Source organism: Melanotaenia boesemani, chromosome 21 (genome assembly GCF_017639745.1).
Source record: "Melanotaenia boesemani isolate fMelBoe1 chromosome 21, fMelBoe1.pri, whole genome shotgun sequence".
Classification (NCBI taxonomy): domain Eukaryota; kingdom Metazoa; phylum Chordata; class Actinopteri; order Atheriniformes; family Melanotaeniidae; genus Melanotaenia; species Melanotaenia boesemani.
Genome location: NC_055702.1, coordinates 16,753,894 through 16,773,371, shown reverse-complemented (window position 1 = coordinate 16,773,371; position 19,478 = coordinate 16,753,894). Strand labels below are relative to the sequence as shown.

The following is a 19,478-nucleotide window of genomic DNA, read 5'->3' as shown; positions in this document are numbered from 1 at the left end:
GCTATTCATCTGCACGTGTTTGCTTTATTACAGTCAGTGGCCCCCAACAGAGAGCTCGCCAGCTGTCACAAGAAACATGAAAGTCATTTTAGCATTAGATAGTTTTTTTTTGTTTTTTTAGAGCATTCTGAGACTTAAATCTCTGCTTCTAGGCAAGTTTTGTGAGTTGTCATTTTCTGGTGTTAGTCCATTAAATGGCTGAGTCATTCTCAGAAACTCCCAGTCTTTCACATTTTTCCTTAAGACTCTAGAAAGCAGTGAAGTCAGAATTTATTGTTTTAAGGGCAAGCATATGCATACTGTTTCTTTAATGAATGTATCCACAGTTTCAGCTGTGTTTTTCTGTTTGTGTTGTCAGGGCCGCGAGGGCATGACATGCTACTACCTGACCCACGGCTGGGCAGGGCTCATCGTGGTGGTGGAAAACCGCCATCCGAAGTACTACCTCCACGTCTCCTGTGACTGCACTGACAGCTTCAATGTGGTGTCCACTCGCGGCAGCCTCAAGACCATCGACAGCGTGCCACCTTTGCACAGGTACTTGTTATAAACCTGAAAACAACTGACATTCTTTCTTTTCTGATATCAAGGTACTCTGCACTTCTTCTAAAAATAGGCAGTGATTGTATCCGGTGTTTCCCAGCAAAAGACCATAAAACTTGCAAAAAAGCAAGGACTAACATTTCCACACCTTCTTTGTCTTCATCAAATGAGGAAGACATTCTTCATCAAATGATCCGTGTCATTTGATCAAATGATGAAGACAAAGGTGTTAAAACTTTAATCCTCTGAAGTTTGCACAATAAAGCTGTACATCCATCAGTCAGCTCCAACTTGGTCTGCTTTATGGCTAATTCTTTCTTTTCTGTAAGGCCTTCATCACACTGTTTTAGGCAGACACATTTTAAAGAATCCTACGGTGTAGCAGTGTATATATCATTAGGTTTGTCTGTATTTAGCTCTTCTGTTTAGTTGTACAGAGACATTACACTTCACATTAGATTTAGGAATATTTTACTCCAAAGTTGGAGTTATGGCGTGCATTATGAGAAACTTGTCAAAAGTCATCAAACATTAAGTCAACTTTTATTGTTAGTTTCTTCATCTAATAAAGAACATTATGCCAATTCAGCTGAGAGTTATTTAGAAGCCTACTCAAGAAAAGATGATATCCAAGTTATGCAGAGTCAACAAGCCTTTATCACCATATATCATCTTCTTTCAAAAGTTCCCAGATAGATCCCTTCTGAAGTCTAACTGCATGCTTCTCTCAGCTGCTGCATTTTCTTAATGCTCTCTGTCTCCCCCTGCAGGCAAGTCCTGGTGGTGCTCTCTCAGCTGGAGGGAAATGCTGGCTTCTCAATCACCCATCGCCTGGCTCATCGTAAGGCAGCCCAGGCCTCCCTGGGTGACTGGACTCCAACCAAGGCCACCCACAGCCCCCAGCTTACTCCAGACATTGATGGCCTGCACCGGCCCAGACCACTATGACCCCTGCCCACTTTTACCCCTCACGCACAGACTTTAATCCAATGATTTGTCAGACCACTGGAAAGTCAGGCAAGGGTCATAAAATGTTGTGTGGAGCCCTAAAACATAGAGGAAGAGGAGTTTTATGTGTCTTTTTAGGTGTAGTAGACATGAATGTAAAGCGTACATGGGCAGCATTAATCTTTAATGCTCCACAAAATCCAGCTGTTCATTGTCATGTGGTCTGCCCCCCTTGCCAAGTGGATGTGCCATGTCGGGATGAAATGAGGGAAAGTGGGCCATCTGAAGTGACCAAGAGGAAAAATGATCATTTCCCCTGTCACTTAAGAGGATTCAGTTCGAATTACTTTAAATTCTGGGTGTTTTTGGTTGCTTGTTGGGCTGGTTGCGAAACAGACGTCTGCCTTCACTTTTAATACATTTTGGAGGCAGTCTTCCTTTCAGTGATCTTAAAAAAATGGGTGGAGTGCTGAAACTACTGAGCCATCTGCCACCCCAAAGCAAATGAGCCCGTAACCTGTTGTCAGGCGCTTGCCCTACATGTCGTCCACAGTGACGGCTAACAAAGAGGAACAATTCCTACATAGTTTATCTCACCCGTCATTAATAAACGGTACACAATGAGCCAAATCTAACCAGTTTCACTCACCATAATTTTTCTCTTTTTTTTTTCTTTTTATTTTTCTATTGTTTAGTCTTTTTTTATACTCATCACTTGTTGCCGTCTTATACACATACGTTTTTTATTGTGGTTGTCAAAGCCATTATTCATACAGTGCTGTCTGTCCCTGCTCTCCATCTTCACCACAGTGCTGTCTAGCACACTCTTTAGCTCAGGGCCAAACCCATGTTTTGTACAGTAAATAAGATTCATGTGTCGCAGTCGTTAAAAGTCGTTCTTTTTTTCTTTCTCTTCTGCCCTTTTTGAGAGGAATTGTTAAATATGGAGTTTTTATCTGTAAAAATGCAGAAACAATAGAATTTCTACTCTAGTGTTTTCTCTACAGAGAAAAGACATTTATATAAGGATCCTTTCTCATACTTTGCTAATTCATTAGTTTGGGATCTAAATGCTGAAGACGAGTCATGACATGGCCAGACTTCTAGCAGACCCCCTCAGGCACATTAGTTTTATTTGGCTGCATCTTGCACTCTTCGCACCCTGTGAAGGGCAGTTGGTACGCATTTCTCACACTTGCACAGTTTGCCAGTATGACAGTTTATGGTTTAGTGTAGTTCGGGAGCAGTGGAGGAGCTCTTTTTGAGCAGTTTTCCCCAGGGAGGCTCTTAAAAAGCGCCGCCAAATTTACTTCTGGTGGTCAGGGACTACTTTTGTTTGCTCTGAAACAGAACAGGCAACCAGGCCGTCCTCCCACAGGCACACTCGACAGCATGTTTGCAACAAGACAGTCCTCATGAAATAACAAATTACCATTTTGTCAGGCTGGGTGCACGCAGAACAAGAGAGACAAGCAACCCCTGAGACGCTCTGACATAACAGATGGTTTTCTTCGGGTGTCGTCTGCATTGTTTCAAAGGATGAGTTGCTTACAGCTGTTTTATGTAGGTTACCGTTTAGGGCACCAGTGTCAAAGCCATTACTGCTGATGTTTCAGTCCTCACCATGGCAACATAAAGAGGTACTAAAGGAAAAGGAAATAGTGGATGACTATTTCAAGTAAATGTCGGTATCTTACAATAATGACGTAAAATGAGGGAAAAACTTGAAAGCTGATGAGCAAAATTCCTGAAGCATTTATACAGTTAGTGATTGTTTTCTAGAGATCATTTTAAAGTAAAACACTCTATGAGATGCTTTACTTACGGTGACATTGAGTTAAACAAGTGTTGAACCATGAATCATCTCACAAGCATCGTCCTATTTGTTTGTATTTTCAGCATTAATGGTAAATGACATCACTGTGTCCCAAAGCTTGCAGTTGTCTTCTGCACAGCCACGTCTACCAGTGATGGTAGGCTGTCCTTCATGTCATCTTCAGAATCATTTCTAGGCTGCTAAAGCTTTGGGAAGTTTCTATGATGAAGCCTGATGCTGAAGTAACTGTAAATATGTTTTCCAAAGAAACATCCTGTGTGAAGACCACTTCTGTATGTCTGTTTGTTGTATGAGTGTTTGCGTGATAAGAGCCGCATAGCTGTGAATTTAGCATCTAATTTATTTGTACATTTGATCTGCAGGCATGTTTTCTGATGAATACTGTTGAATAACTGAGCTCATGGATGACAGATTAAGGAATGTGATGCAGTGTGGCTTTAGTCTGAACCCAGAGGATTAGCTTGACAAGAAATGAAACTGCACTGAAACACCTGCAAAGATAAGGCACCTCAAAATTAAGTGTCACTGCTGGATCACTTTATTTTTACATGAGATTTTTTTTAAAACTATGTCTTCTTTTTGTCATATTTGTTATGTCCTGTGGAGCCTCACTTTTTTCTGTTGAGTTGATGTTTCCTCTGTGCTTTAGGGGCGCCCCCTGTTGTTGACTAGGCAGCAGCCAGAGAAGAGGTGGTCCGTGCAGTCGACACAATGCCTTTTCTCTTTCCTCGTTTGTCCACTTCCCTCGTTGTAAATTGTACAGATTACAAACTTACATTACAAAAACAAGAAAAAATACAGGAGAAAATCAGCTGATCCTCTTAAATCTAATATAAAAGGATGATAGAAACAAAAAAGATTCATGCTAAAAAAGAAAAGAAAAAGTTAAACTGACGAATGTGATATATATTTTATTGATCTTTTTGGGGGGCCTGGGTATGACTATGTGTACAAATATGTATGTTTAATTTTCAATCTCAGGTTCCAATGGACCAAATAAATTTTTTTAATTAAAAAGCTGAATTGGTTATTCATTGTTTTTTTGTTTTTTTTTTAAAGCTGTAAATTTTTAATTATTGAGGAAACAAATGCGTAATACAGTGTGTTCCAAATTATCCTTGTAGGATTTCAGTTCATTAAACATTTTGGTTTTAATTTTTCTCTGCAAAGTTTTGCTTATTTCTCCTGTCGGAGATAATTATCAGCTATGTAAACAGACAGGTTTGATAATTCAGAATAAAGGGAATCTACTAAAGGAAGTTCTTCCATATTTTTAAGCAAGCCCGTTTCCATGCAGTATGGAGAAAAACAAGGTTCTTTACAACTTATTTAATCTTTTCAAACCGTTGGAATAATTTAGAATATTATTAACATCTACATACTCCTATATTGAGTACTTGAATGCACTAGATCCTAGAGCATCACCCTTTGGCATACATTTTGTATCCTCCAAAACTCCAATCAACATGTTCCATCTTGCCTCCCTTCACCCCATCCCTCACATACATCTGTTCGTAACTCGTGTCCTGCTTTCCTTTTCTCTCTTCTTCATCTCCCACCTTCCTCCAAGCCAAACTACCCTGCCCAACCCATCCAGCTTCCTCTCCCACCCATTAGTTCCCCCTAACCTCAGATGACAGCAGCACTCCACTGTCCTCCAAACCCACACTTCTCCCTCTTTGGCTCTCAGTGGGGGGACGTTTAACAGACCCCAGAAGACACACCAGGAAGGCTCCCATTAGGTGGTGACATCCAGCATAAGGACCTGTCAATCACTTTCTTTAACCTGCACAGAGAACCAAGAAAACTCAGAATCATCTGGAAAGCTCTTTGCTCATCTTGATACAAAGGTATGACCACTAAAATATCTCTCTCCATGTGTCAATGTTGTCACATACCCTTCTTCTTAGTCAGATGTGCATGCAAAGGCAGGGTGAAAATGTGATAATGCTGGGACCGGATTTTCATGGGAAGAGCTCTTCCTCCTAAAAAGAAATCTAACCTTGCTACTTGTCATATGTGAGGAGAGAATAAAATAAAACCTCTTATTGAAAATCTGCTCATGTCCTCAGCGCTCTGAAGGTTTTGAAATAACTAAATGAATATGAACTTTTTCAGTTTTTCAGCAGATGTGATGAGATTAAATTACTTCCTTTTAACACTTGAAAAAATTGAAAAGATAGTTGTTTCAAATTGGAGATTTTTTTTTTTTTTTTAGAAATGAAAATGCTTGACAGAAGCGTGAGTACAGAGGAGTGTGCGATAAACTATTTATTGTGCAGCTGCAAAGTTAATAATAGATTTCTTAACTTTAGCTGCAGTTTATAAGCTTTCAAAAACAGAACTAAACACTGCTTTATTTTACATTGTTGCACACAGATATTATTTTATTAGCATATTTAAGTCTTTAGTATTTGCTTCCAGTAAATTCTAAAGACAGATGGATGTTTGTGCCACCACCAGATGATCACATTTCCTTGCCCTCCTATTTTCCCTCATGTAAGGTCAAGTAAATAAATCATGTGACATGCAAGCACAGGAGGAGGGGTAAAAAAAATAAGGGGGGGTACACTGGTTTCTGGGCGGGAGGATTTCTGACAAGGACAGAGGCACACCTAATGGAGCCTTGGCTCGTCTGAGATTTGCATGATCCTCTTGACATGAGAGGTTTCCATCATCTGTGCCATGAGCCCAGAGTGTATGTGTGGGATGAGGGAGTGTTTAAAAGAAAAAGAGCAAGCCATAGCCTTTGTTGTGTGTGTGTGTGTGTGTGTGTGTGCCTTCACACCTTTTCGTGCATATCTGCCTTGGGAATTTGTACAAACCTGCTTTTAATGACTTGTGAGTTTCACTCCTTGGTGAAACACTCTTCTTATTCGTGTCTGTTTATAGATACGTATTTAAAATATTATCATTAATCTTGAAATGGCTTTTGAGTCATCACTAAAAAATTTCAAACTGTCTGGAGTTAACCAAAAGCAAGTCTAGTGTGTCAGACATCAGTTTCTGACAGGTGTTAACAAGATTAAATTGAATTCTCATTATTCAACACAAGACTGCATAATAACATAACAGATGTAGTTGTACTTTCCCATCTTTCTCTTTGACAGATGGCCCTATTGTGTCTAAGTTGTGGAGTGGTTACTTAAACATCTCACCCCTGTATTGTAATGATTGGGACCTTTTTCTTTCAAGGACTTAGGGTCATCTAGCCATTTAAACAGGGCATTGGGACTCATTGGACAGCTAGATAAACTCCAAAAGAAAAGGTGATCCTACCCAACCTGTAATAATGAAAGAAGGGGTAGGGACAAAAAGGGTACTATATATCTTCAGCATAGTTCCTAAAACTGAAAACAAGTATGAAATGCTTCCTTTCTAGTGGAAAGAACTGTCTACAACATGGCATCTCAGATACCAGCGCTCCCACAGTCCTACACTCCAGGAACTGACAGTGTCTTCTCCGACCAGTCTGGCTTCTACTCTCTGGACTCCAATGTACCTGGACTCTCCAAGATGATTCTCAACAAACTCAACATGAAGGACTATGGAGAATACAGGTATAAACTTTTTTTTAAACTTTCTCCTTGTGTTACCTCTGTACTTCAAAATCCACCCACAGCATGTTTCTTGCTATGCAAATTGTTTGTTTGCCTCTCACTAGGGCTGCCGTTGAGGGAAAATCTAAAGGAATCGCATTTCGTAACTACAAGGAGATGTTCCAGAAGATGGAGGACACCTTCAAGTTCTGCACCGGCTGTAATAAACTCCCAGAGCATCTCACAGAGGGACAGACACTGAAACGCTGTGTGAAGTGAGTGCAAACCCCACAAGAGGAAAGTAATGCTTATGGATGTCTGCAGAGCTTGCTATTGTTAAAGCAGCCCTATTGTGCTTGATATATGGTGTTCTAGCATTAGCAATGATTAACATTAATGACTGGTGACAATCAGAATATTTTAAACAACTGACACCTCTGCTGTTCTTTGTTCAGCTCTGTCATCACACAAGCAGGAAATGATTTTGATGTTGTCCAAGAGCTGTCATATTTGAAGCATTACCAGCTGCCATAGTATCAGCAGCAGAATGATAAGCCACCAAAGTTTGGATAGCCCTGCAGAGATGGACAATGGCCAGTGGCAAATATAGCAAAGTCCCCTGACTGTGATTCATCTCTCTGCAACTCTGCAGTTTATTAAGAGCAACTAAATGCAGTTCAAAATGTCAGACCATAGAGTGAATTTATTGAGAGTAAGAAGTGGAATAGAGTTTTAATGAGTGTGATGTTTGCTTGTTTTTTATGTCTGGCTCCCTGTATCTCTCCTGTTCTGTTTGTCTCTGATACCAACCATCCTGCATGTTCATTTCCTTTAAATATTCAGCTGCCACCTCCTCTCACAAGAAACTTACTGGTAGGCATTTAGATAGGCAGACGAAAAACAGAAATGCTGACAAGTAAAACCCCCAAGATCTTTGACATTAAAATTACCATCTACAATCCTATAGCTCCTGCTGCCAACTTTCTAACACCTTTCTAATTTTCATTTGGTTTTACATTACTTTCTTTAGGTACCTGCAGAGTACTTAAGCTTCCAAAGGCACCTGTGTGTTCTCACCTCACTTTGTCCATGTGTAAGCCTCTTTTCCAGGATTAGTAAAGGGCACCATGATGAAGCCAGGAAGCTGATAAATTATTTTATGGAAATGTGGGAGCCTACGGATCCAAATACATGCAAAATGAAAAAATATAGTCCCCCACAGCACCAAGTGCTGCTAGCTGTCAAAGCGCTAATCCAACACATTACCTTGTCACCTAAACTCTGAAAACAGACAGGCCCACATCTATGCAAATGGGTTGCATAATTAGTCATAAATTTCCGCTTTTCAGCAGTCTCCCGAAACAGGACAAATCTTAAGTTCAATGAGTTTGAATGACTAGGTTTAAAAACTGGTCCAGAATTAATGCAAGATGCCATTTATGCCATTCCACAAGCAAGACATCCTATCTAGTGGTCTAATAATAAAGCAGCTATTGATATACCATATGTTACAGCTATGCACTGTCAAAGGATTTTTATTGGCCTAAGCTTGCAAAGTTACATATTTAGCATAACTACCCAAACTGAAAAGGCTGTTGCATACTGATTTCAAACAATCCAGCTTTGCATATTTTCTCAGTATTTTTCAAAATAAATGTTCCTTCATTTTAATTAACATCAAAACAAGAATAGGGGTCAGGCTAGCAGCTGAATGAAACTGTGCTTTGCATTTGGTTGCTGTGCTTTCCCAATGTTCACATGAAGCTAGCAGGGAATACCAGACTAATGCGGGCTACTTAAGTTTAGTTTGGGAATGTTAAGAGTAAATTATACAGCTTTGTCAATTTAAGCGATGCATTATGTTTATGTTTTATAGTCTCTGCACTTTTTCACTGATGCCATCTCTATTGTTGTTGTGTTACAGGTGCTTGAATGTGTACTACTGCACAAAGGACTGTCAGAAAAAGGATTGGCCTCAGCACAAAAAAGTCTGCAAGACACTGCGACTGGTGGCCATTGACAGACTAGTAGAGTGGCTGATGTTCACTGGTAAGAAATAAAACAGAATGAAAGTTTTGAGCAGAAATGAAAGGAATGAAAATTTAAATAAGTAATTTTAATGGTTTGTTGTAAAAAAATGGATGTTTCAGAAACAAAAAGGTGACCAAAAGTTCATCAGCTGCGCACACTTTGACCCTGCCTGAGTAAGTTTTGGATCTGTGACACATAAAATTTGTCATAAATTATGTTCTCTCACCTCAACAGGTGATCTTCCACTCCCCACTGAGAAGTGGTCTAAGTCAGTTTCTGAGGTGAAGACCTGGGAAGACTGGCTGCCCATGCAGGGGGACCTCACATTGCGTTTGGATGCTGTCCTGTCTGGTGCCAACATGACAACACTTTGGGAAAATGTCAGCAGGCCAAGGCCAGATGATGCTGACTTGAGACAGTCCCTATGGCGAATTCAGAGCGAGTTCCTTTCTCGAGTTCTCACAGTTGGGATGGCTATACAACACTTCGGTCTGGACCCAAATGCAAAACCACTTACTATTCACCTGGGGGGGGTGTCCCACAATGAGACCATGGGAGCCAGATTGTCTGACTATGATGAGCTGAACCACATGTTCCCTGGACACCAGGGCATAGAGGTAGTAATGGTGGGACCAGAGGTGGTAGACGGCCCCATCATGAGACCTCCTCTTAGAGCGTTTGGTCCCAGGCAGAGGGTCTTCATCAGTGCTTATAAAGGCCTCTATCACCAGTTTTGGGAGGATATGGTGGAGAAAGAAGATGCAGCCAAGCCAGACTTGGTGGTTGGATTTCATCCTGGTATGTTCGCACGCCCATGTACACACAAAGATTTGATCGTAATGTCACAAAAAAAGCTGACAGACGCCTGAACTCGAAATACTTGTAAACCAAGTTGGAAAGGCAATAATATTCACTGCTGCTATAAATAGAAACAGTTTAGCTTAAGTGGTCAGCTGTCTCAGGGAAGTAGCAACTTGTCTCCCTTTATGTTTGCCAGACAATAACCTCTTTGAAAGAACAGAGAACATTGGATACGTTTAACTCACTCGATCTGGCCTATTCATTAGCGTCAGGCTTTTATTGGGGATCTAGGTGATTAATGGGGGCAGCTGGGAAAGAGTTTGGCTAGCAATTGCTGGACTCAGCATAATGTCAGTAAGCTGCCCTTTTAAAGGGGGAGCCTCAGCACCTCCCTTCCACTCACCCGCATTGGGTGCAAAAATCATTGATTTGATGCAGGAGGACTACATTTTTTTCCCTGGATTATGGATACAATTTAACACTTCTGAAATAAAAGACAAAGAGAACCTGAAAGTAACATGTTAGGGTTAAAGTTTTGACATTTTCTCTCACCTCATTAGATAGAATAATACTCCTCAAAACTGTCACAGAGTCTGTTCTTTGACCCTTGAGCTTGCAAATCAGCAGTAAATCCTCAGCCCAAATGTACCAATCACCCCTGGCTCAGTTACTGCTGCAGACTCAAGTAGAGCTAAATATACAGGAATCAGTCATCCATGTTTGTAAACTGCCTAAGAACCTGGCTGCATTTCATACTGCAAAGCTGCCAGAGCTCTGCATTATGACCCTGGCCAAAGGATAGGGGCAGGCAGCAAGACAAAAAGAATGAATAAGAAGGTGTTTGCATGTGTAATGTGTTGAGAAAGAGGAGAAAAATAACAGGTAAACACAGGAAACAGTGAGATATTGATATGTGTAAGTCATCCATACAAAGAAGTTCCAAAACATGGACCTTAGTGACCAGTTTGCTTTTGATTATTCATGAAACCAACTAGATATTCATAGCTGTAAGGCACATCTTATTTAGGACCAGGGTACAACAGAAATCCATGACCATTAACAACAGCATCATCAGCCATATGGCCCAAATTGGTACAGGTGCCAAGCAATTATTGTTGCCATTAACAGTCGGGCTGTAGTCTCTCTTGTCAGCTTATCTCCTGGAGGTCTAAACTCCTAAACACTTAGCCCCTGTTAAATGTTTCATCTCGATGAGAAGCGTAGCCTCTGGGATGTTAATACCACAGCGTGCATTATTCAAATCAAAATCCCCAGGCCTGTAATACCATCTGTGTGCTGATATTACAGGCCTCTGTAGTGTGCTCTGAACTCCACCGACACACTCATGACTTCTGCATGCACTCATGTGTGTAGCTCTTCTTTGGACAACATAGTAACATGAAGGTTTGTTTCTATATGGAAGTTTGTCTGTTGCGTTGCTGATTTATTATTTATTTTCCTTTTAAAGAAAATATTAAAGCCGAGTGGATTTGCTTCCATGGTGGCTTGAACCTTGGTAATCTCTTTGAAGGACAAACTTCTTACCCTTCTACACCCTGCTGTTTAAAAAAAAAAAAAAAAAAAAAAAAAAACATACAGCTAGTATAAACCATATTCAGGGAAAAGTGACATCTGTCTGTTAATATGCTACTAGATTATACCCAACCCAACTCTTGAATGTAGCCTGATTTGATGGCTGTGGATTGACTGTGTTGCTGAGCCAACTGCCTCATGAATTTTTTTGTTAACATGATCTTTTTCTGGCTCATGGGAGGAGCTTAGTTCATGTCTGCATGGTTTAAATAAGGCTACCTTTGTCATATCAACGTATAATTAGTCACACTAAAACTATTAAAATGTAGTAAACAAAAGGAGGGCATGACACATTGGAAACTTAAGTGTAGTCTGCTTAATCTGCACCTTAGAGAAGAAAAATATCTCTAACTATATTTGTCTACTGGAATGTTGACAAATAAGCTTTTTAACATCTGCTAGTGGCAGCCAGAGGAAAGTATTGCAACTATTTAGATTTTGAAAACAAACAAACAAAAAAAGGTGTATCACAAAGGCAACTGACCCAGGAGGTGAAACCCAGACATCCTAGTGACATTCTCGGGCTCCACCTGGGGGACTCACTGGCGTTCCCAGGGATATACAATCCCTCCAGCCTGTTCTAGGTCTCCCCTGGAGTCCCATGTCCAGTTTGTGCAGAAATTGGACATGGGAAATTGACACTCCCCCTTTCACCTGCCACCAGTCTCACACTATTATAACTTAGAATTTCCTCAATGCAGATGATGAGCCCACATAGATGGATAATGTCCCTCCTCAACATAAATTTGAGAAAACCTTCTCATGTCATCTACAGCATGCAATATCATTAGGTACACAAAATCTTGAGAAATCTCTGAGACTATGAGGCTGTAAATAATTATTTAATGCCTGTGATCTTTTGGGGTGGGGAGTGGAGAGGGGCACTGTATTTAAATTATTTTTAACTGATTCTGTGGAAATCACTGGCAAGCATTATTTGAGGCAAGACAAGGCAAGGCAAGGCTGGGAGTGTGTTCCACACTCCTAGCATAAAGCTGAACGCTGCCTCTCCATGTTTAGTTCTGCCTCTGGGAACAGAAAGTAGACCTGGCTCTGATAACCTGAGAGATCTGGTTGGTTCATAACGAACCAGAAGATCCTGAATATATTTTGGTCCTAAAGCATTCAGTGCTTTGTAAACTAACAACAGGATTTTAAAGTCAATTCTCTGAGAGACAGGAAGCCAGTGTAAAGATCTGAGGACTGGAGTTATAGGATCTACTTTCCTGGTCTTAGTGAGGACTCGAGCAGCAGCGTTCTGGACTAACTGCTGTCTGATGGACTTTTTAGGGAGACCTGTGAGGACAGCAATATATTAGTCCAGTCTACTAAAGATAATGCATGGACCAGTTTATCTAAATCCTGCTGAGTCATCAGTCCTGTAATCCTTGATATGTTTAAGTGAAAATAGGCAGACTTCACAACTGTCTTAATTTAACTGCTAAAATTCAGGTCTGAGTCCATGACTATTCCCAGCTTTCCTGTTTTGTTAGTTTTCAACTTGGCTGTTTGAAGCTGGGTAGTGACTTTTAATCTTTCTCCCTTGGCTCCAAAAACTATTATTTCAGTTTTGTCTTCATTTAACTGAAGGAAGTTCTGGCACATCCCATCTTTAATTTGATTGATGCAGTTGATCAGTTTGGATCGCACTATAGTCTCCTGGTGAGACTACATCAGAATAACTGTGGTAACACATCGGCCTGTAACTGCTCATGAGTGATGAGTCTACAATAATCTTTTTTTCAGTAGTGGCTTGATGACGGCTGTTATTAGCGTCTGTGGGAAGACACCTGAAAGCAGAGAAGTGTTTACAATCTGTAAGATATCTAAGGCCGTGTATCCTGAAACATTCTTAAAAAAAACCCTGTTAGCAGGACACCAAGACAGCAAGTGATGGTTTTCAGATGCCCAATAATCTCATCCAGGTTTTTAGAACTAAACAGTGTATCACAGTGTTCATGTCTTTGAGTGGACACAGGGACTATGTCCTGCCCCCGGCATGGCTGATTTTCTGAATTTTGTCAGTAAAGAGGAATATGATCATCTTGCATTTCTCAGCTAAAGATTATAAATCCTCAGTCTCTCTTTAAAGATCTCAAAGTAAACCTGCAACTTTGTTTTCTGCCACCTGCGTCCAGCTTTTCGACATTCTAGTATTTCAGTTCTTACCATTGTGGCATTTTTTCCATGGAGCTCTCTTTTTGGCAGTGATCACTTGCACCTTGGTAGGAGCAATGACACCAATAATGCTTGTAATTTTACCATTGAAATGATCCACAAGTTCATGAGCTCGAGGTCAGAAACATTGAGAAATCATTGTCTATGAACACAGGTTATGAAGAAGCAGTACAAGAACACAATTAGAATTGCCGTGGTCTGTTCTTGGCCAAAATTCATTTGAAATGGACTGAGGCAAAATGGAAGTTGTTTTATACTCTCAAATTACATGCCATGAGTGATTTTATTTTCTTACAGTTAGTAAACATATCTTCTTTAATTTCTTACTTTCTTTTTAAATCCAGGGTTCCACGCTAACCAGGGTCTGGTAGAAGGTTGGCTACCTACCCTGCGGCTCCTCAGGGACTATAACATCCCTTCTTTCTTCACCATGTACAGGTAAAATGCTATTTTGTAACTCGAATCACTTGTTTCACATTCAACCTCAGAGACAATATGCCTGGTTATCTGAACAAACTTTTATATACAGAAGTCTTAATACTAGAGGGTTTTATTAACTTGTTTTGTATACATCTGCTAACTCCACCTGAGAGAAAAGTTGTAAATGATGAGCATATAGAATCTGCGGCACCTGCTCTTGTTCATCCACATGTACTGTATGATATTTGTTTTGCCTACTACTCACCTCACCATCATTATCTTAGTCCACTATCACAATGCAGTTGTCCAAGACCCCACTCTTCCCTCTGCCACACACCTTTTCATTGGTGGCAAGCACCAGCTTTTCTTTTTGTCCAAAGGCAAAGTGAAGAAAAAGTGATGGGTTACTGCTTTTCCTCAGCACATTGTGTTTTCTTAACAATCTCATTCTTCCCTCAGTGAGATGGAGCTCAAATACTCACTGCAGATCCTGCTGGAGCTGGAGATGCACATTAGACAAAGAGGACCCAATCCATTCACCTCCCAGAAACCAGAGCAAGTCCAGGCTAATCCTAACAAACCCCCAGTCTACTGCAACTCTTATTACATCTGTTTCCAGGGACTGCTGCCTCGAGAAGACTTAGAGGGACCAGGTGCAGACGGTTAACAGCTCATCATGAAGCCCATCAAGGAAAATTGGGACTTGTTAAAATACAGCTTTCCAAACAGACTCTGAAAGATGTGGACAACAATGAAGTTGATTAAGCTGAAAAAGGCACTTAGACTCCGGCAGTTTTCTTTTTCTAATAAACACCATCTTTTGAAATGTGGTTCACCTAATTAATAAAACAGATTAAAGAAATCACTCAAAGCTAATATTGTTTAATAATGTCATCAACGGGGCACAAAGGTTTCTCCTCTGTCGGTGCCCCAGGGTGACACAGTTGTTGGATATGAAAGGTCATTGTTATACAGATATAATGAGACCAAAATTAGTTCTGTCATCATTTAATGGCTTTCTGTGATTTGTTCTGTGGATAGACCAATTCCCAAATCTCACAACAGCTGCATGAACCCTGATCATATGCATCCGAAATTAAACCAATTATGGAGTTCCACAGAACTGGAGCTTTTGTTTAATGCATTTTTGTTTAATTTTTTTTTAAATCAGTGCTGGATTTGAATGTTAGGTCTAGTTTGAAATGCTGTTCGGCTGGTGTAAATGAGCATTGTTACGTTTGTGACTCCTTGTTCTGTGATGTCTTCTTTAAAATTCAATAATAAGACAATGTAAAGCTTCCTGACATTTAATGAATGTACCATGAAACTATTTTAGGACCCTGAATGACTGGATTGCTTTGTCTTTTTGATAATATCTTTTGGTGTTTTGATATTGCAGTGGGCAAAACTGGAAGTGTGGCATTATAGGAACCAAGACTTGGGCCACTGGGGAAAACAAACAGCATGAGCCACTGTGTTCAAAATGACCACGACATAAGGTTTTACTCATGTGACATAATCCTAATAAAAGGAAGATTTTTCCTATATGTTATTCTGTATTCTTTCCACTTCCTGAAAATGATCCAGCTAATATTTTGTGTGCTTTCATTGGTTAAATTACCATCATTCTGTTATCACTTCTCCATTGATAAAACCCTTTAAATATCAATTAGGGAGCATGCAAAGTGTATTCAGTATTTAATGTTGTCTAATCACAATGATAACTCCATACACATTACAGACACTTCAAAATTATCCATAATGGGATTCCTTTATGGCCATCTCCAGATGTTTGTTGTTTTTTTTTTACTTAATGAAGTGTGCAGAAACTTGTGGCTTACAGTTTAATTGCGAACAATTCTGCAGAGAGGGTGAAGATAATTAATATTGCTCGACCATGACACTAAAAAGGCCATCTATGAAAACAAACCACCTAAACAAAGCATTTAGATTATTGTCAAGCTTTCATTAGGGCTTATGTGGAAACGGCTTCAACAGAGTAACACTGGCATCTTGTGGATAAAGTGTGTAAAAGCACATGCAGAAAATAACAGCAAGAGTAGGACTGTGAGCTGGTGCGACACAGCATAGAAATTAATCTACAAATTCTTTAATCATCATCTGTTATCATATATAAATCTAGATGGAGAACTATAACTATAAAAACAGAGTAATGGACCAGGGCTGGGTTTGCTGCAGTAATTGGTGGGTACATGTTGTTTCCTTGTCTGCAAATCAACTTTTCTCTTTCTGAAATTCCCACCACTGCAGCTCCTATGAAGTCAGGAACAGTCTGGATGTGTCAGACTCTTCTGGAAGGCAAAGCACAGATGCTATATCTGGCACAGCAACCCCCCCTCCCTCCACACCAGCTCCAGCATACCCCTCATGTATCAAACCAGTAGAAGAAGCAACTGAACTGAACGCTGCCTGTGTCACACTCATCAACACAACTTAAAATGACAGAGTCTGAGAGGTAAGCAGAGTATATTCCTCCCATTTCAGCTGGGGTTGATATAATTTTAAGGTACATGTAAATGTTTCCCTTTATAGTGCCTGAACAGTGACAGGTGTGTGAGAGAAACTGAAAGGCCTCATGCTCATTATGCCATCTGAATGACATTTTCAGTTGCTTGCATGTCACCATGTACTGATTCCTCGCTTTTACATATTGGTTTATTTCTATTTAATTTTCTGCCTGAGTTGTCACCAAAAAAACATCCAGGCCATGTCTTCAATATTTAAACTGAATATCAGTAAATATACAGTCATTTCAGTCTAAATCACATTGTCTTAATAGTATATGATGTTTACAACTGTTAACTACACATTCATCTTTTATATTTTTTTATTCCTCCAGAACTGGTCAAGAGACCAAGGGTAAACCTACGAGTTTCCGGTCCCAGAAGGAAATGTTTGAGAAGATGGAGGAATCTTATAAAATCTGTGCTAATTGTGAAAAGCGACCTGGTCAACTTTCAAACCCACAGAATTTGAAGCGTTGTTCCAGGTGAAAAGTACACCCAAAAATAATGTGTATGATTATTCTTTTTCTGCCGAACTAGCTACTCTTATAAATCTGAGGGAAGAAAGTAGAAATATTTTATCTGGTCTTTGTACAGATGTCTAAATGTGTACTACTGCTGTAAAGACTGTCAGAAGGAGGATTGGCCCAAACACAAGAAGTTCTGCGCACAGCTGCGACTAGCTGCCATTGACAGAGTCGTGGAATGGCTTGTGTTTAAAGGTAAAATGTTTATAAAATACAGTCCAGGAGCAGGATTTTTATCACTACTGTTGTAATGTACAAATGAACCTTTTGGTACCAGACATCCCATGCAGGAATGGCAAATAAATATGTATTTTACTGAGTCTACCTTCCAAGTACCTACACATCCTGTACACCATTTCAAGCTACAATCAGCAGCAGATGGTACTAAATATAAAACATAAAATTCTAAAATAGTTGGTCCACAACAAGTCTTTTATCAATAAAAACTCATTTTAGGTGAAAACGGAAGGATTTTAAAGGCTTTTTTTTACATTCATCTTTAGGGGACCTTCCATTCCCTACAGAAAAATGGTCAAAGCCCCAGTCAGAGATCAAGGGTTGGGATGACTGGCTTGCCATGCAAGGAGACCTCACGTCACGCCTTGAACCCATTATGAATGGTGAAAACATGAAAGACTTGTGGGCCAATGCAGGCAGGCCTCGACCTGAGGATGATGATCTAAAGCAGTCGCTGTGGAGAGTCTGCAGTGAGTTCTTCTCCAGGCCGATGACTATAGCCTGGGGGATGAGGTTGTTTGGGCTTGATCCGTACTCCAAACCACTCACCATTCACATTGTGGGAGCAGGCCACAGTGAAACACTGGCAGCCAGACTAACCGATTATGATGAGCTAAACAAAATGTTCCCCGGACACCAGGGCATCGAGATAGTGATGGTGGGACCGGAGGTGTTGGACGGCCCCATTGTGAGGCCTCCTCTTAGAGCATTTGGCCCCAAGCAGAGGGTCTATATCAGTGTCTACAAGGGTCTGTACCATCAGTTGTGGGAGGAGCTGGTGGAGAAAGAGGAGGCAGCCAGGCCAGACCTGGTGGTTGGATTTCATCCAGGTGATCACATCTCTCCCAATGGCACTTCTACTGAATATTTTCTACTGGAGGCTCTTAATTTGATTAAACTGTTTTTTATTTTGTTTTTTTCTCAACATCTTTTTGAAGGTTTTGATGCCAGTCAGGGCCTGGATGAGGGTTGGCTTCCAACACTTCTGCTACTCAGAGATTACGAGATCCCTTCTCTCTTTACTGCTCTAAGGTGAGTGTCATACATCTGAAAGTAGTGGTAAGGAAGGAAGTGGTATTAAGTAATGAAATTTGTGTTTAGTTAGTTATTTATTCACTATGAATACCAACAGAAGAATATTGCAGGGCAATTTTGCACATTTTAGGGGTAATTAAGTTATGCCTCATGGTAAAGGTGACTAATCAGGCTTTCCAACAATATAAATTATTACATTAAGTGGCCTTGTTGAGAGTAGAAATAACTAACCAACCTTACTTTCCATTAGTCAAAATCAGCTAATAACTTCTGCTAATGTTTTATGTCTTAGTCCAGTAACATTTCATGTTTATTGCTTTTGCATGTGCTGTGTTGTCTTGCTGGCTTCGGCCTGCTAAGTGACTAAAGATGGAAATTAGCCTTGGCTATGATCTTGCTTGTTTGCATGTACATGTTCATTAATACACACCATCCCTCTTAAAATAAATAAATAAAAATATAAAACCCTTTTTTTTACAAATTTTATATGAGGGAAATTACTAGACTGCATCTTAAGTCACAACAGAAAATAAATAAATACATATAAAAGCTGCTTATAACTGTCCTCTACCTGCAGCGAAACAGAGATGACGTACTCCCTGCAAATCTTGTTGGAGCTGGAGATGGACATGAAAGGAAGTGGAGCCAACCCCTTTACATCGCTGAAGCCAGAGGTGGTGGGCTCTTCTTTTAACAAGCCCCCCGTTTACTGCAACTCGCACTACTTCTGTTTTCAGGGCCTGCTGGAGTCTGTGGAGTTCGAGGCACCGGAGGAGGCGTGAAGGAGCAATGAATGCCTATACATGTGTTTTGCTGTCTTTCAAAAACTAATTCTATTTGGATTTTGTAGTTCTGTTTTTACACAAACAATGCGTTATGTTATAGTATAATATAGAAAAACCTTTCAAATGATTTGAATACTTTTATATTGTGTTGCACTTGTAAAGTCAGTACCTTTTTAGATTGTGCCTGCTAGTGTGAGCATATGACATTTGCATTCACTATCACAGCTTTGAATATTAGATTAGATTTGAATAAACTGGTCATTGAGCTATTATTGTACCAGCAGAGACAATAAAACTTTGTTGTAATACTGAAATGTTAACTGACATTTTAAGCTACAATAAACATTTCCTATTATTAAATGTAATAAAAGTGACGGCAACATTCAGCTGAGTTTTTTCTCCTTTACTGGTCAGCTGTTAATAACCATTAATAACTTAATAAGTTAAGAATACTGTCAAAATTATCTTTTTCAAATCTT

General features: G+C 40.0%; 3 protein-coding genes across 6 annotated transcripts in view; all 3 read left to right on the top strand.

The window, feature by feature from the left end:
- The window catches only part of capn15 (calpain 15), a 36,010-nt gene extending 31,636 nt beyond the window's left edge, over window positions 1–4,374 (top strand). For 2 of the 4 annotated variants that reach the window (XM_041973993.1, XM_041973992.1), the window contains exons 11-12: window positions 359–537; window positions 1,314–4,374. In XM_041973993.1, the coding sequence (XP_041829927.1) occupies window positions 359–537; window positions 1,314–1,491 (357 nt within the window). In that variant the 3' untranslated portion in view covers window positions 1,492–4,374. The remainder of the gene's footprint in view (window positions 1–358; window positions 538–1,313) is intronic. The other 2 variants (XM_041973994.1, XM_041973996.1) reach the window with 1 other exon arrangement.
- A 671-nt stretch (window positions 4,375–5,045) lies between these two features.
- On the top strand, window positions 5,046–15,375 carry LOC121632660 (putative protein MSS51 homolog, mitochondrial). The gene is made up of 7 exons (XM_041974333.1): window positions 5,046–5,178; window positions 6,711–6,888; window positions 6,993–7,142; window positions 8,792–8,916; window positions 9,133–9,696; window positions 13,815–13,908; window positions 14,350–15,375. Exons 2-7 carry the CDS (start codon window positions 6,731–6,733, stop codon window positions 14,555–14,557), a joined length of 1,299 nt encoding a protein of 432 aa, XP_041830267.1. The 5' UTR covers window positions 5,046–5,178; window positions 6,711–6,730; the 3' UTR covers window positions 14,558–15,375.
- A 907-nt stretch (window positions 15,376–16,282) lies between these two features.
- On the top strand, window positions 16,283–19,370 carry LOC121632717 (putative protein MSS51 homolog, mitochondrial). The gene is made up of 6 exons (XM_041974414.1): window positions 16,283–16,366; window positions 16,751–16,900; window positions 17,013–17,137; window positions 17,446–18,009; window positions 18,118–18,211; window positions 18,792–19,370. The coding sequence occupies exons 1-6, from the start codon at window positions 16,350–16,352 to the stop codon at window positions 18,994–18,996; spliced, it is 1,155 nt and encodes a 384-aa protein (XP_041830348.1). The 5' UTR covers window positions 16,283–16,349; the 3' UTR covers window positions 18,997–19,370.
- The last annotated feature ends 108 nt before the right edge of the window (window positions 19,371–19,478 follow it).

What these genes read in the sequence shown, in the direction of transcription:
- LOC121632660 (XM_041974333.1), top strand. Translation starts at nt 6,731, where the DNA reads ATGGCATCTCAGATACCAGCGCTCCCACAGTCCTACACTCCAGGAACT. An exon ending in AGAGTGGCTGATGTTCACTG is followed by an intron (nt 8,917 to 9,132) that starts GTAAGAAATAAA and finishes TCACCTCAACAG; the next exon opens with GTGATCTTCCACTCCCCACT. An exon ending in GGTGGTTGGATTTCATCCTG is followed by an intron (nt 9,697 to 13,814) that starts GTATGTTCGCAC and finishes TTTTAAATCCAG; the next exon opens with GGTTCCACGCTAACCAGGGT.
- LOC121632717 (XM_041974414.1), top strand. An exon ending in AATTTGAAGCGTTGTTCCAG is followed by an intron (nt 16,901 to 17,012) that starts GTGAAAAGTACA and finishes GTCTTTGTACAG; the next exon opens with ATGTCTAAATGTGTACTACT. An exon ending in GGAATGGCTTGTGTTTAAAG is followed by an intron (nt 17,138 to 17,445) that starts GTAAAATGTTTA and finishes ATTCATCTTTAG; the next exon opens with GGGACCTTCCATTCCCTACA.